A 13,568-nucleotide genomic window follows, 5' to 3' on the forward strand; every position below is an offset into this window, starting at 1 on the left:
TACTGTGCCATCACAACACAGGCCATGACTTAAAGCTGGCACCATACATGAACATGTTGTCTCATGGTGGCAGCTACAGTAGCCATCTTACTACTGTGCCATCACAACACAGGCCGAGACTTAAAGCTGGCATGATATATGAACATGTTGTCTCATGGTGGCAGCTACAGCAGGCACCTTACTACTGTGCCATCACAACACAGGCTGAGACTTAAAGCTGGCATCATACATGAACATGCCGTCTTATAGTTTCAGCTACATTAGGCAACATACTACTCTGCCATAATGCTGCTACTCAGCCATTTTTAGATGGACTCTATAACCCTTCTATTAAACATATTCTTCAAAGTAACTAAACATATTCTCAAGCCTAGTATATCAGTTTGGACAACAAAGTTTGCACTAAAGCTAGAGTAAAATTAAACACAACTTAACACAACTTATTCTGTGACATAACAACTTTTTCAACTTTTTTCCTGAAGTCACTGCATTCAAAGCAAATCAATAATGTGGCAGCAATCTGCCTGGAAATCTTATTTATTTATATTTTATTTATTTTATTGCAGTTGGTTTGCCAGGATAGTCCACTGGGCCTTGAAGAACCCGTTTTCAATGGAGTCCTGGGGAGAAAAGCTCCAAAACAGAAAATAGAAATACATTAACATTTGCTCCAAAACAGAAAATAGATATACATTAACATTTGATAGTAATTTCTAGATACAATGAACTAGCAAAACATAATGAAAGCATAATTTAAACAGTACAAGCATTGGTACAATCAATTGAAGGAACCGAATACAAACACATAAATCCAGTTTAAAGAACACACATAGTAGGTGAATAAGGTAGATTATGTTATTAAAGGGCATTTAGTAGAGTTGGTTATGAGGGGTGAGAGCAAGAGCATTCCCATTTAGAAGCTAGATGTGAGAAAAGTGACTTTTTGAAGGTGGAGTGGTTAGAGGTAATGCGGATGTTAGGTGGTAGAGAGTTCCAGAGGCGAGCGAGGCTGAAGGAAAGCAGGTTCTTGCCTGGGGGACGAGTCGGTTTGTGCACTTCTAGTAAATTTTGGTTATTAGACCTTAGCACTCTGTTTGGTAGGTGCATTTTAAGGGCAGGAGCAAGGGAGGGACACTTGGAGGGGTTTAGGATTAGCTTATGGGCTAAAGTTAGTTGAGTATAAGTAAGATAGTTGGGAAGTTCTAACCATTTTAGTTTATGGAGGGAGAGACAATGGTGAGTGGAAGACCTTTGAGCGGTGGCGAATTTAGCAATTTTATTATAGCATGAAGTGAGCTGTGTTTTTAATGAGGACTGAAGATTAGTAAGTAGTGGAGCACCATATAGAAGGGAGGGGATGAGAAAGGAAGTAGCTAGAGTGGTTCTAGTGGTGGATGTAAGGTAGTCCTTTTGTCTATACAGCATGCCAATTTTTTGATGTGTTTTTTTGATGTTTTTTTGTAAGTGGGAATTGAATTTTAGTTGGTTGTCGATCTGAACTCCGAGTAGTTTGGTGTCTGATACTATTTCGAGAGGTAAGTTATTTTGACTGGTAATTAAGAATGAGTTCATGTTGGGGGGAATGAGTTTGGAAGGGGTAAATAACATTAATTTGGTTTTGGTGGCATTAAGAGCTAGATGATTGCTAAGCATCCATTGCTCTGTGGAAGAAAAGGCATCTTGAGTAAGTTTTTGTAGAGTGGGGATGGAAGAGGCAGAGCAGATGATAGTAGAATCATCAGCAAATTGGATGATGCTGGAGAAAGGGATAGCTTTGTGGAAGTCATTAATAAAGATATTGAAGAGTAGAGGACCCAGTATAGAGCCTTGTGGAACTCCGGTAGGGGTGGTTAGAAAGGAGGAGGTTGCTTTTTTCCACTTTACAGCTTGATTTCTGTTTGAAAGATAGCTAGAGAACCAGTTCAAAGAGGAGGAGGATAGGTAGAGTTTGGAGAGTTTAGTTAAGAGCAGGGTATGAGAGATAGTATCGAAGGCTTTAGAAAGATCAAGGAGTATGGTAGAAACGATTTGTCCTGAGTCACGGGCTTTATTGATCGTTTCAAGGAAGGAGAGAAGGGCAGTCATGGTGCTGTGATTAGGTCTGAAACCGTGTTGTGTGGGGGTGATAAGATTATTGTCAAGGAGATGAGGGAGGAGTTGGAGTTGTACACATTTTTCCAGGATTTTTGCAATGGGGGACAGGATGGCTATGGGACGGAAATTGGTAATGCTGTTATTGTTACCACCTTTGTGTAGTGGTATGATATATGCTTGTTTCCAAATTTGGGGAACTGAGCCTTCTTGAAGGGAGCGGTTAATTAAGATGCTGATGGGATAGGCAAGACTTTCTGCAGCGATGCTAAGAAAGTAAGAAGGGATATTATCAGGAGCATTGGTACATGGTTTCAATTTCTGAAGGAGTTTCTTAATGGTAGCAGTAGGTATGGGATTTAAAGTGAAAAGAGTGCAGTTATAGGGTGTTGAATGTGGGGGTGGTATAGGTGAGGATGGAATTTGTGCAGAAAGGGGTATAGTGGGATTAGTGGGTGTAGAGTAGGGTGTGGATGAAGAGATACTGGGGGTTGGTGTAGGGGTGTTAGATGTAGTGGAGGAAATAGAGAAAGAGGAGGTTAGTTTGGAAATAGAGTCAATAAAGAAGGAATTGAATTGGGTAGCTAAATCTAGTTCTGGAGCATTAGGATCTGGGTTTGGAGTATCTGGTTTACTGGGGTGGAGGAGAGTGGAGATTCCTTTCCAGAATTTTTGAGGGTTGTTTTTGTTTTGGTTTTGGAGAGTAGAGTAGTAATTTTGTCTATCAGAGGAGATGTGTTTCTTAACTTTATTGCGGAGCATTTTATATTCGTTAAGGAGTGGGGTTGCCTTATGTTTTTGAAAACGTGCCCATGCTTTGTCTCTTTGTCTCATGGTAGAAAGAGTAGTTTTAGATAGCCAAGGGGCTGTGTTAGTTTTTATTCTCTTAGTCCGTAGGGGAGCTTGAGAATCAAGTATTTTTAAGAATGTTGAGTTAAAATATGAGACAGCATTGTCTAGAGGTAGTGTGAAATTTACTGCTTTTAGAGAGTTTAAAAAGGTTGTTGGGTTGAACTTTTTTCAGTCACGGATAGTAATGATGTTGTGGGTCCGTTGAAGGATAGTGGGAAGTCGGTGTGTAAAAGTGGGTAGGTGATCACCTAGAGGGTCGGGAAGGTTGCCGCTGTTGGTGAAATAGTGGATGAGAGACTAGAATCCAGTCCAGTATGCTCCCATTTGAGGGGGTTTTGGCAGGGTGAGTGGGTAAGTTGACTAGTTGAGAGAAATTGTAGAGGTTGATATTGGTGGTGTTTGAAGGAGCCTGGATAAGGGCCCAGTTAATGTTTACATCACCAAGGATTATGGTTTCGTTACTAATGTTGCTGGAAAGCCAACAGAGTATAAGTTCAAGTGTAGAGATATTATCCCCTGGTGGGATATAGAGGGAAGCTATATATATGTGCTTGTGATTATTGATCTGTAATTGAGTAAGGAGAAGTTCAGCGTTGTTAAATTGTGGGATAGGTTTGTTGTAGGGTGTAACTACTAGGGAGGAGGAATATATGAGAGCAACTCCTCCGCCTTTTTTGAGAGGTCTATCCTTTCTTATAATGGAGTAGTTAGGGGGAATAATTTCAGAGTCCTTAATATGAGGCTTTAGCCAGGTTTCAGAGATAGTCAAGATGTCAGGTTTATTGTGTATTAGCCAAGCATGAAGGTTTGGGACTTTGTTAACGATACTTTGTGGATTTAAGGAAGTGAATAATAAGGATTTAGTAGTGGTGGATATAGTGGCAGGGCCTGGGTTGGGATGGATGTCACCTGATAAGAGAGTACCAATTAGGTGTGGTATATAATAGTTTAGGCGGATAGATAGCAGGGTTATGAGATTGGGATTTGTGGTAAAATGGGTGGTTTTATTGGTAGTTATGGGAATGGATATTGTGTGATGGGAGATAAGTCTATATCGATAAAGAAGGAGGTTGTCTGAGGGATATAAATGGGGGGAAATCAGTGAGTATGATTGTGATTGAGGTGAGTTGTGGTGGTTAGTTATGTGAAAGGATGTAAAGGTGAAGGAGGTAGTGGGCTGAGAGAGATAGTGGAGGTAGGATAAGGAGAAGAGAAGTAGTAGTGAAAGGGTGATGAAGGTGAAATCATACAAAAATAACTTACTTTTACTACAGAAAGGATCCCTTTGCAGTCCCATTTCCAGCCAAGCAATAGCTTTTAGTTAGGAAAGAATATACAGGTGAAATGCACCAGATACGCATAAGAAAACTTAAATCTACATGCGTGTTTGGTGTTGGATTAAAGTCCTCATAGGCCTGGACCTGAAAATTATAAGAGACCTATTTATTTGGTAGGGCAACAGTACAGGATTTTAGACTAAAGTGGGAGCGAAAGCAGCAGGGCGTATTTGAGGTATATCAGCCTGGAGCTGCAGTTCCATTAAACACCAGGTTAATCTCACCTTATATGTGTTGAATTTGATGAATGCATGCTTATATTGGATCTTCACACATAGTTTTACTCCAATTTTCATTATAGCTCTGTTTAATACTTTACTGAGCTTCATAATTGTCACTTTTCTGTTCCTATTCCAAATCTGATATTGTGACCCAAAAATGTGATCTCACCCTCTTAAGAAATACTGATTTGTTTACGGTAATGTATGTTTCTTCAAAAGGAATGCTTATTACAAAGTCATACTGAACATTAACTAAAAAAATAATAAATAAAATAACTCTAAATTAAGTGACATTACACAAATATGGACTCATAGCACTGTCAGCTGCAAATGTTTCTCAAACTAATGTGCAACTTGCTTTATTTATTTATTTAGTTGTCTATTTATTTATTTATTTATTTACTTACTTCAGCTGAATAGAAAGACTGGTACATGATCCTTTTCAAGAATGTGTCACAGGGACTGCAAAGATTATGCTTCAGAAAGGCTTAACTGGTCTACTGACCAGAAGCAACATATAACCCTAAGACCTGGGCCACAGTTGCAATACAGGACATAAATTAACTCAGTAACTGATATGTATACTGATATATACAAACAAGAGATAACAGTCTGCATTCAACTTACTGCATGTTAAAATTTTACAAATATAAAGACATCAAATGTGCAGTAAAGAGGAAGATGCATCCTCCAGATTAAGGTGTTTTGTGCTGCTATTTTGATCCTACTATTCAGTACTCCTAAAATAAGTTTTATTAATAGCTATCCATAAGGAACTCTTTTTTTGTGGAAGTTCAAGAAATGTGAAGTCACTTCAAATTTGTCAGATTTGATTAGGTAGCAAATTTCAGCTAAACAGTGTGATATTTTTGTAAAAAATGCCTTTTAAGAGATTGCTAGATCAAAGGAGGACATTGTAGAGTGTTTCATAACACTGTAGCTTAATGAATAAACAGTTGATTTAATTTCAAGAAAATTAGAAAGTGGTAGACAGTAGTCCTTGTTTTAACTCTGAAGTTAAACATTTAATTTAGTAAGTATTAAAGTGTAAGCTGTAACTAGGGGTGACCGCGGTGGTGCAGTGGTTAGCATTGCCACCTCCCAGCAAGAGGTTCACTGGTTCGATTCTCAGCTGGGGTGTCTTCTGTGTGGAGTCTGTATGTCCTCCCTGTGGTTACGTGGGTTTCATCCGGGTACTCTTGTTTCCTCCCACATCCCAAAGATATGCTGTAGGTGTACTGGACACTCCAAGTTGGGTGTGAGTGTGTGCATGCATGTGCCTTCTGTGGAAGGTTGGATGCCAGGCTAGCATCTTGGCACCGTAAAACTCCACTGCCAATCATGAGTGGACAGGTGATCCACTGCAGTGATCCCTAACCAGGAAAAGCTGAGAGAAGAAGAAAAAAGTGTAAGCTGTAACTTAGAGCCATTCAGAAAGCCATTGTCTGTCTACTTCAGAGGGAGAACTGGCACAAATAAATAACTTTTCCAGTGTATTGAAACAATATTGAAACAGCCTAGTTATAAAAAAGCAAAACCAAAGACACAGAGAGTGAATTACAGTCAAACAATAAAGTTAAATTCTTCAGCCCAACTGGTGGAATACGTTTTTTGCTAATGAAGAAAATTGTGAATCAAGACTTTATTTAGGTGTACATATTTAATAGAACCCAGAAACCACAGGATTGAAGTAAATATTATATACAATAACTTTTATTAAACACTGATTGGTTTTGAGTTTTTTCAGTCTATATTTTAAATAACAAATCTAACTTTTCAACATAGAATCACAAAGCTAACGTCATACTACTCAAGTCAGAAGTGACAAACTTCATGACACCCATGCAGATGGGAACTGAAAGTTCAACTGCTGAATCCTACACTAAGGCACTGTACGAGCACATCCACTCATGCATGAATCGTGCCATCCCAAATAGAACCAAGGTGCTCTCATCCAAAAAAAGGAAGCCAATCTGGTGGTCCCCTGCCATAAACAAACTTTACAACAAAAGGAAGAAACTGTTGCGGAAAAGAGGAAAATCCCAGGATGCAAAAAACTCCCTTACAAGCCTCAGTAAGAAACTGAGATCCCTCATAAAATCCTCCAAAGCTAGTTACGAAAATAAAACTGCCAAAGATTCCAAAGACAACCACAAGGCATTCTATAACTATGTCAAGAATCTAAATGGCAATGCTCAGATCTGCTCTGAGCCAAAACAAAATGGCATTAAATATACTGCTATCAGGGATATTGCCAATATCCTGGCAGATCGATTCAGTGCCAACTTCACCCCCCCCTCACCCCCTAAATGGCTCATCTCAATACCGGAAGATTGCCAAATTCCGGTAATAATGGCCACACAGGTAAAAAACACACTCTCCAAAGCTAAGAATACAGCATCCATGGGACCAGATGACATCCCAGGCTGTGTACTACATGAACTACAAAATGAACTGGCACCTCACCTAAGTGTCATGTTTAATCATAGCCTCACCTCAGGTTCCGTGCCCAATGAGTGGCGCACAGCTACAGTTATCCCACTCCACAAGAGGGGATCCACCTTGGATCCCGGAAACTACCGTCCCATCAATCTGACAAGCCTTATCTGCAAGGCCATGGAGCGTATTGTCATGGAACTTATAAACAAAGACATTGGCAACCTTCAAACACTGGACCCCACCCAGTTTTGGGTTCGTGAAGGACCGATCTTGTCTCCTGAACCTGATTGACTTCTTCGAATCAGTCGCCAGAGCCATGGACAAGGGTAAGGTGGTCCACACAGCCTATCTAGAACTTGCCAAGGCCTTTGACACCATCCCCCACTGTGGAATCATAGATAAACTTACTAAACTGGGCATTAATCCCTATGTCACCCAATGGGTTGCTAACTGGCTTACTGAAAGAACCCACACTGTAAAAGTAGCTGACTCCAAATCCAGACAAGTGACAAGTGGAGTACCTCAGGGTTCAGTCCTCTTGTTTGGCATCTACTTCTCTGAAGTACAGGCCTAGACTAAGGGACTCTGGCTAACAAAGTTCGCAGATGACTGCAAACTGGGAGCCATTATTGAATCCCCAAATGATGTGGATACTCTACAAAAGGGTCTTACAGAAACAGATGCTTGGTGCCAGAGCCATGGGCTCAAGCTCAATGCCAATAAATGTATAGTTATCCCCTTTGGGAAAAAACATGTATCCGTGAATTACCATATAGGTGGCAGTACACTAAACACTGAAAGTGTGATAAGAGACTTAGGGACACAGGTGGATGGTGGTCTCACCTTCGATAACCACATCGCCACAGCAGTCAGGAAATCCTTCTATGTGGCACACCTCATCACTAAGGGCTTTTCATCCAGAAAAAAGGAGGTCATTGTCCCACTGTACTCATCCCTCATTAGACCCTTTATAGAATACAACGCCCCGTTTGGTATGTACCTCTCAAGACATCTGCAATAACTGGAAAGGCCGCAGAAATACCTCACTAAAAGAATCACAGGCCTAAAGCAGATGCCCTATGCTGACCGCCTTAAAAAACTCCAGCTATACTCTGTCGTATATCGTCTATTCAGAGGCGATCTCTGCTTAACATACAAGGCCATGCCAAACCCAGAGCTGTTGGACATGATACACTTTAAGAAATCCCAATCACTCAGAGCCACACACTCCAGGGATCTAAACCTTGTCATCACAATAAACAAAACATGCTGGAGGGATAGGTTCCTGACCCAGAGACTCCCCAGACTCTGGAATAGATTGCCCGTACATGTCAAGCAGAGTGCCTCTCTGGCCCTCTTCAAAAGGAACCTTGATGATTGGATGGGAGAAAGGAAATTCACCCCGGGGATCATGTCAGTTGCCCTGCTAGACAGGGGTCCAGGGAAGTAAATAGTGTGGGAAGAAATTGCCAGGGAACTGTTATGGCTAGACTTGTATAGGCCCTAGGGCTGATATCCTAGTACCAACCCAAGAACCTATAAGCCTTGATTAGATCCCAAATTACATGGGGTTGGTTAAGGGCCCCCAAGTGTCAGAGGAGTCAGTAAGGAAGGGATGACAGTATGCAAACAGGTTTGTTATTAAAAATATGAGATTTGCAAATGCAATCCTTGGAAAAGTGAGAATGGTAATGCATAACCCTGGTTCTGTGGCACAGAGGGATGGAGCCCTAACTATGACCCAGATGACACAAGATCAACTAGCAGTTCGGGAGCTGGGAAGAGAGAGAGAGCAGTGGGAAAGAGAGGCTTGGCAACTCTTGGAAGAAGGGTTTCTGCCTGTGATGAAGACACATCCCCAGTGATGCACCACAATCATAAAGCAGGCTACCAGTAAACCTATAGCATTCGAGGAAGGACAGAACTAAATGATCTTTGGTGTGACGATGCATATGAGTCACTAGCTGTGCCCATTTAGGGCACAGAAAAAAATCTTCTCGCATAAGGAAGCTGCCCAAGCCTCCATTTCCAAGGACACTTACACCAAGATTGAGGCAGACAGGCAGTACATGGTCAGCGGGGTTGGTGGTGAATGAGACCAACAAATCAGATAACAAAAGTTTCAAATTAAATCTAAGTGTGTACAGTTTTTGTTTTCCAAAAAGTCATTCTGAAATGGGAATTTAGTATAAAATACTGTAACATGTCAACATGTAAATACCATGCAAATGCCATACAGTTAAGATGCAATAATCACACAGCTGATGTTTTCTTCTCAAATACAACACATATCACAGTAACATAACCGCACTTAGTAATATAAACTTGTATTTGTCATTTGTTAACAGGATGAGCAGACTAGTCTGAAGGCACATTTCAGCCATGATGCAGGCACATGGTATCAGCAGCGTTAACATAGTACTGTTCACAGTGAAAGTACAAGACAGTAAACTAGTTCACAACATAAAGTACAAGACAGTAAAAAACGCACAAGTACCATACGGTAAATGAGTCTTGTAGGAGAACTTTTCAAGGTATAGTTCACTTTTTGTTGTTAATTAGAATTGTTTTCATTTGGCATTTTACACATTTCAGTGCTGTAATAATGTACTGTAAATTTTACTACAATAGACTCAGACAACAACTATCTCAGTCTGCATTAATGTAAAAAGATAGAATTAACAGCACTGCATGCCAGTGATATAAAGATTAGTTATAAATACTAATGGTAAACAATATTTGCACTTGAGTATGTACATATTTAATGACGTTTTGTAGACCAAAAACGGGTTGGTTAGAAACTACTTTATTACAGTCACTAAAGAATCATGGGGCTTGTGTCAGTGTAAGAGATTTAGCCGTAGTCTTGAGAGATTGCACGAGTTTTTCCCCCTGAATTTGGAGTATTGAATTTCTTTCCTAATTACTTGTGGTAGGTGATTCCTACGAGCTGCTACAATTTGTTAATAATGTAACTTTCACTTACAGCTTGTCCAGACTAGGATCTACTTAATGTGTGAATTTTCTGTTATCTTTTAAGATATACTGGGAGTTTTTATTTTAAGAGGAGATTAATGGACACAGAGAGAGAGAGAGCAATACTTTTATGCAGTAGTTTAAATGCCACTGTGGTCAGAAGAAGCGTGGCTACCAATTTGTCTTCTTCACATTCATGAAATGGTTAAAATCTAATACAGTAACTTGTTTAAGCTTCCATATATACACTAAGAAAACAGAATACTGACAGTTATCAGTCTGCGCAATACATTGGTAAAACACCATTCAGTCTGAAAAAAAGAAATACTCCAAAATTAACTTTATTGGAAGAGTACTTTGGATCAAGTTTTGAAAAATCAGAAAGCTCATCTGTTTGTTGACATAGACAGTAAATAATAGTATAACATTGTTCAAGCTACTTTAAAGAGAGACTACATGAAATCACTTACCACTGATGCAGGACATATATTTAAAACTCCTGGCATGATACAGGGTATAGTATCTCATCCAGCAAATCAGCTGCTCTGAAAGTGCCAAGATATTATTCTGTGTAATTCTGCATAAGTCTTATGTTAGTAGCATACTTCCATAATTTTAAGATGATTTTTCATTTCTTGTAGTTTGATCTGCAGTAAACTCAAATAAGCAGTGAAAGCTTCCGTTTCCTCCTAAATATCCAAAAACAGCAAACACTGACAAGAACAGTGAATGATGAGTAAGTAGTAAATAGGACAGAAGACTTCATCAGACTACTCAAACTCCACTGACCATTTACATAATAGCTACATCGAGTGATCTGGTCCTGTGTAGTGACAATCTGTGAGACAAAAATGCTTAACTTTTGGTATCCTCTGATCGTTCACTGTAGTTTTCCACTCCTTTTTGCTGGTTATGTAAAGTACAGGTAAGTGACAGCTATGATCAAAGCAAAAAACACTGAGAGTTTCAAGCTATGAACTAAAACTGCTTACTCTCTATTATTTTTAAATGTTCAATGCTCAGTTCTAAATTACTGTGAAACAAATACTACCCAAACCTTAAAAATTAAAAGATTTGCCAGAGTATTATAGCTGTAATACCCTCCAAGGGTAGAAATTATGCAGGATTTACATTCCTGGATCAAACCTGACCAATAATTAAAACTTCTACCCCCTTCTGGTATTAGAGCTATAGCTGTTATGGGTCCCTCTGAATATTTTCAGATATTATCTATTGTAAGGCATGCCCATTCAGATTCCCACATGCAAATTGTAATGTCCTGCAATCCATTCTAAAGTTCACTACAGACATAATTGTTCTCGCTGGCAATATGTTAACAGTCACCAAACAATTTGCAAACCAGAAATTGGTAATAGAAATTTGAAAAACATTAAAGGAATGTTAAGAAAAAATTATACATTTTTCCACTGCTTACCTGATCACCTGCACCGATGTCCAGTTCATGTCGATCTAAATGTACCCCCTGTGCAATGTCTGGGGACTGCTGCTCTAATGCCACCAGGACATTACAGGTCTTGTAATCAAAGCCTGTCAGTAAAAAGTCTCTGTTAATTCATTTCCAGCTGCAGACCTCTTCATGCAAAGTGCCATGCAATAATGAAAAGTGGCTTACTATTATATCTATCATATTTACAACAATACCTGCAGAAGAAGAAATACACCACATATGAAACATTGCTAATCTCCACTATAGATAGCACTGTATAAAATTTATTTTACCTTTTACAATATAGCAGGTCTGTTTCTTTATTACTACAGATTTTACAAACTCGGCTCCAAATGTATTTTCTCCATAAACTGAATATTGTCCTCAGGAGTTTACATTGGATTTTATTTATTTATCCTTTGTTGACCAAGTTAGACCCACTAGGCTAGTGACCTCTTTTCAGGGGAGAGTCAAGGTGATATTCATACCACTAGGGGGAAATTGGGTGCTATTACAGCCACCTGAGCTTCCACCAACTCAAAGAGATGCGACTTTGATTTAACGAGTCATCAGAAGGATGACACATTAGGCTTGCAAACCCCCCCCTCTTATGCTCCAATGTAGTGTCAGTATTCCAACTACCTGGTGTGAGACTTGAATACACAGCCTTCTACACCAAAGGTGAGTGTTCTACCTGGTGCATCATAATCACAGGATGAGGACCATACATTCAAGATAAATTAGTGCATTTTCTCATTGAGGCATTTCTAAGTTTTAGTGTTGATTAAAGTGTAGAAGATTGAGTCACCAAGAAGATGAAACCCCACTGTAACAGAAAAGACTGGTTTTGAACTTCAATAAAAAAAACAATAAGACAGTGCACTATGTAAACGTTGAATTATTACCATTATTTGTAAATCATTTTGATGCAGAATGGAAGACCTACTGTACTTCTATTCCTTTTCTACCATGCTGAGTAATAAGATCCCTGGGAAAATATGATGGCAATTCATGCTCCCTTAGGATGTATACTGATTCCTAAAAATTACTCACTACTTCTGAATTTTAGGCAGGTTAACAGGGAAAAACTGTTTCTGTTCTGTAGGAAGACATGGAATCACATCTATAAACATTTATTGTCAGCCTTACCCTACATATTTCGAGCACAGTGCCACCTGCCAGTTTCTCATTACTGTACCGAGTACAGTGCTAGTGCTATAAATGATAGAGTTAGCTTGTTGTTTCTGCCAGGCAATCATAAATACTGGGCTGACCAGTAAGAGCTGCTCATCATAACATAACAAATGGCATTCATGATGTACCAAGCCATTTATTAAACTACCAAGTCAATGTAGTGAAACAGCAGCATTCTAAGTAGGAATATAAGAATGGTACGTCAAGCAATCACAGGAAATGTAAAATGCCTACAGATATACACCTTTATGTAAACACACAAATCCATTCAAATAAATAAAAGGAAAGTGACTAAATACAGTGCCTATTGTCAAACAAAGGCAAATTCCAAACACGCGTGCATCTACTAACAATTAGCTTACAATGATTTAGATGATCATTTTACTGTTTTAAAAAGATTTACTCCAGCAATCTATATTTTCTGTGAATGCATTTTTACTGGAAAAAGCAGTACATAATCAGCCTTTGGTCCCACCTTTAGAGGCCATCAAAAGCTCATTAATATCAGCAGTGACAAGATCGAAGTTTAATAGCAGGCCAGCAAAGTAACAAATTTCCCCTTCCGGCATTCACGTGACACAAGCACGTACATATCTCTTGATCTATCTGCTCATGAAGTCTGGATTAAGCCAAAAATAATGAGGGGGCAAAGGGCTTCAGAGATGAATTTTAAATATTGATCTTATAAACTTTGAAAGTTGCTTGACTAACAGGTTTTGCATAAGCATGCATTTTCAGAAGGATATGAAGTCTGAAACCAAAATGATTGTTATTACTTAATGACTGCAATCCTCAATAATTTTCCAGTTTTATGAGGAACCGACCAAAAGTATGAGGCAAAAATCTGGACATTCTGCAAAACTCTAGACAGTTGGGAGATATGAGCAGTTATGACTTTCTGGTACTGAGTGGTTCACTCTCAACATGATCACATTATGACAGAAGGCAGATTGTATCATTGGTATACAACTACTGTGCCCCTGCCCTTCACACAGACTTTTGTCATTTAAT

At 39.2% G+C, this 13,568-nt stretch overlaps 1 protein-coding gene across 1 annotated transcript in view; it reads right to left on the minus strand.

Moving 5' to 3' along the window:
- LOC122789349 (S-adenosylmethionine synthase) overlaps positions 1-13,568 on the minus strand; it is a 516,516-nt gene that overhangs the window by 173,910 nt on the left and 329,038 nt on the right. Inside the window, exon 4 of the mRNA XM_044056729.1 lies at positions 11,352-11,464. Within this exon, the coding sequence (XP_043912664.1) occupies positions 11,352-11,464 (113 nt within the window). The remainder of the gene's footprint in view (positions 1-11,351; positions 11,465-13,568) is intronic.

The sequence above is a fragment of the Protopterus annectens genome, chromosome 14.part0, assembly GCF_019279795.1.
Source record: "Protopterus annectens isolate FY-2018-M chromosome 14.part0, PAN1.0, whole genome shotgun sequence".
Lineage (NCBI taxonomy): Eukaryota > Metazoa > Chordata > Ceratodontiformes > Protopteridae > Protopterus > Protopterus annectens.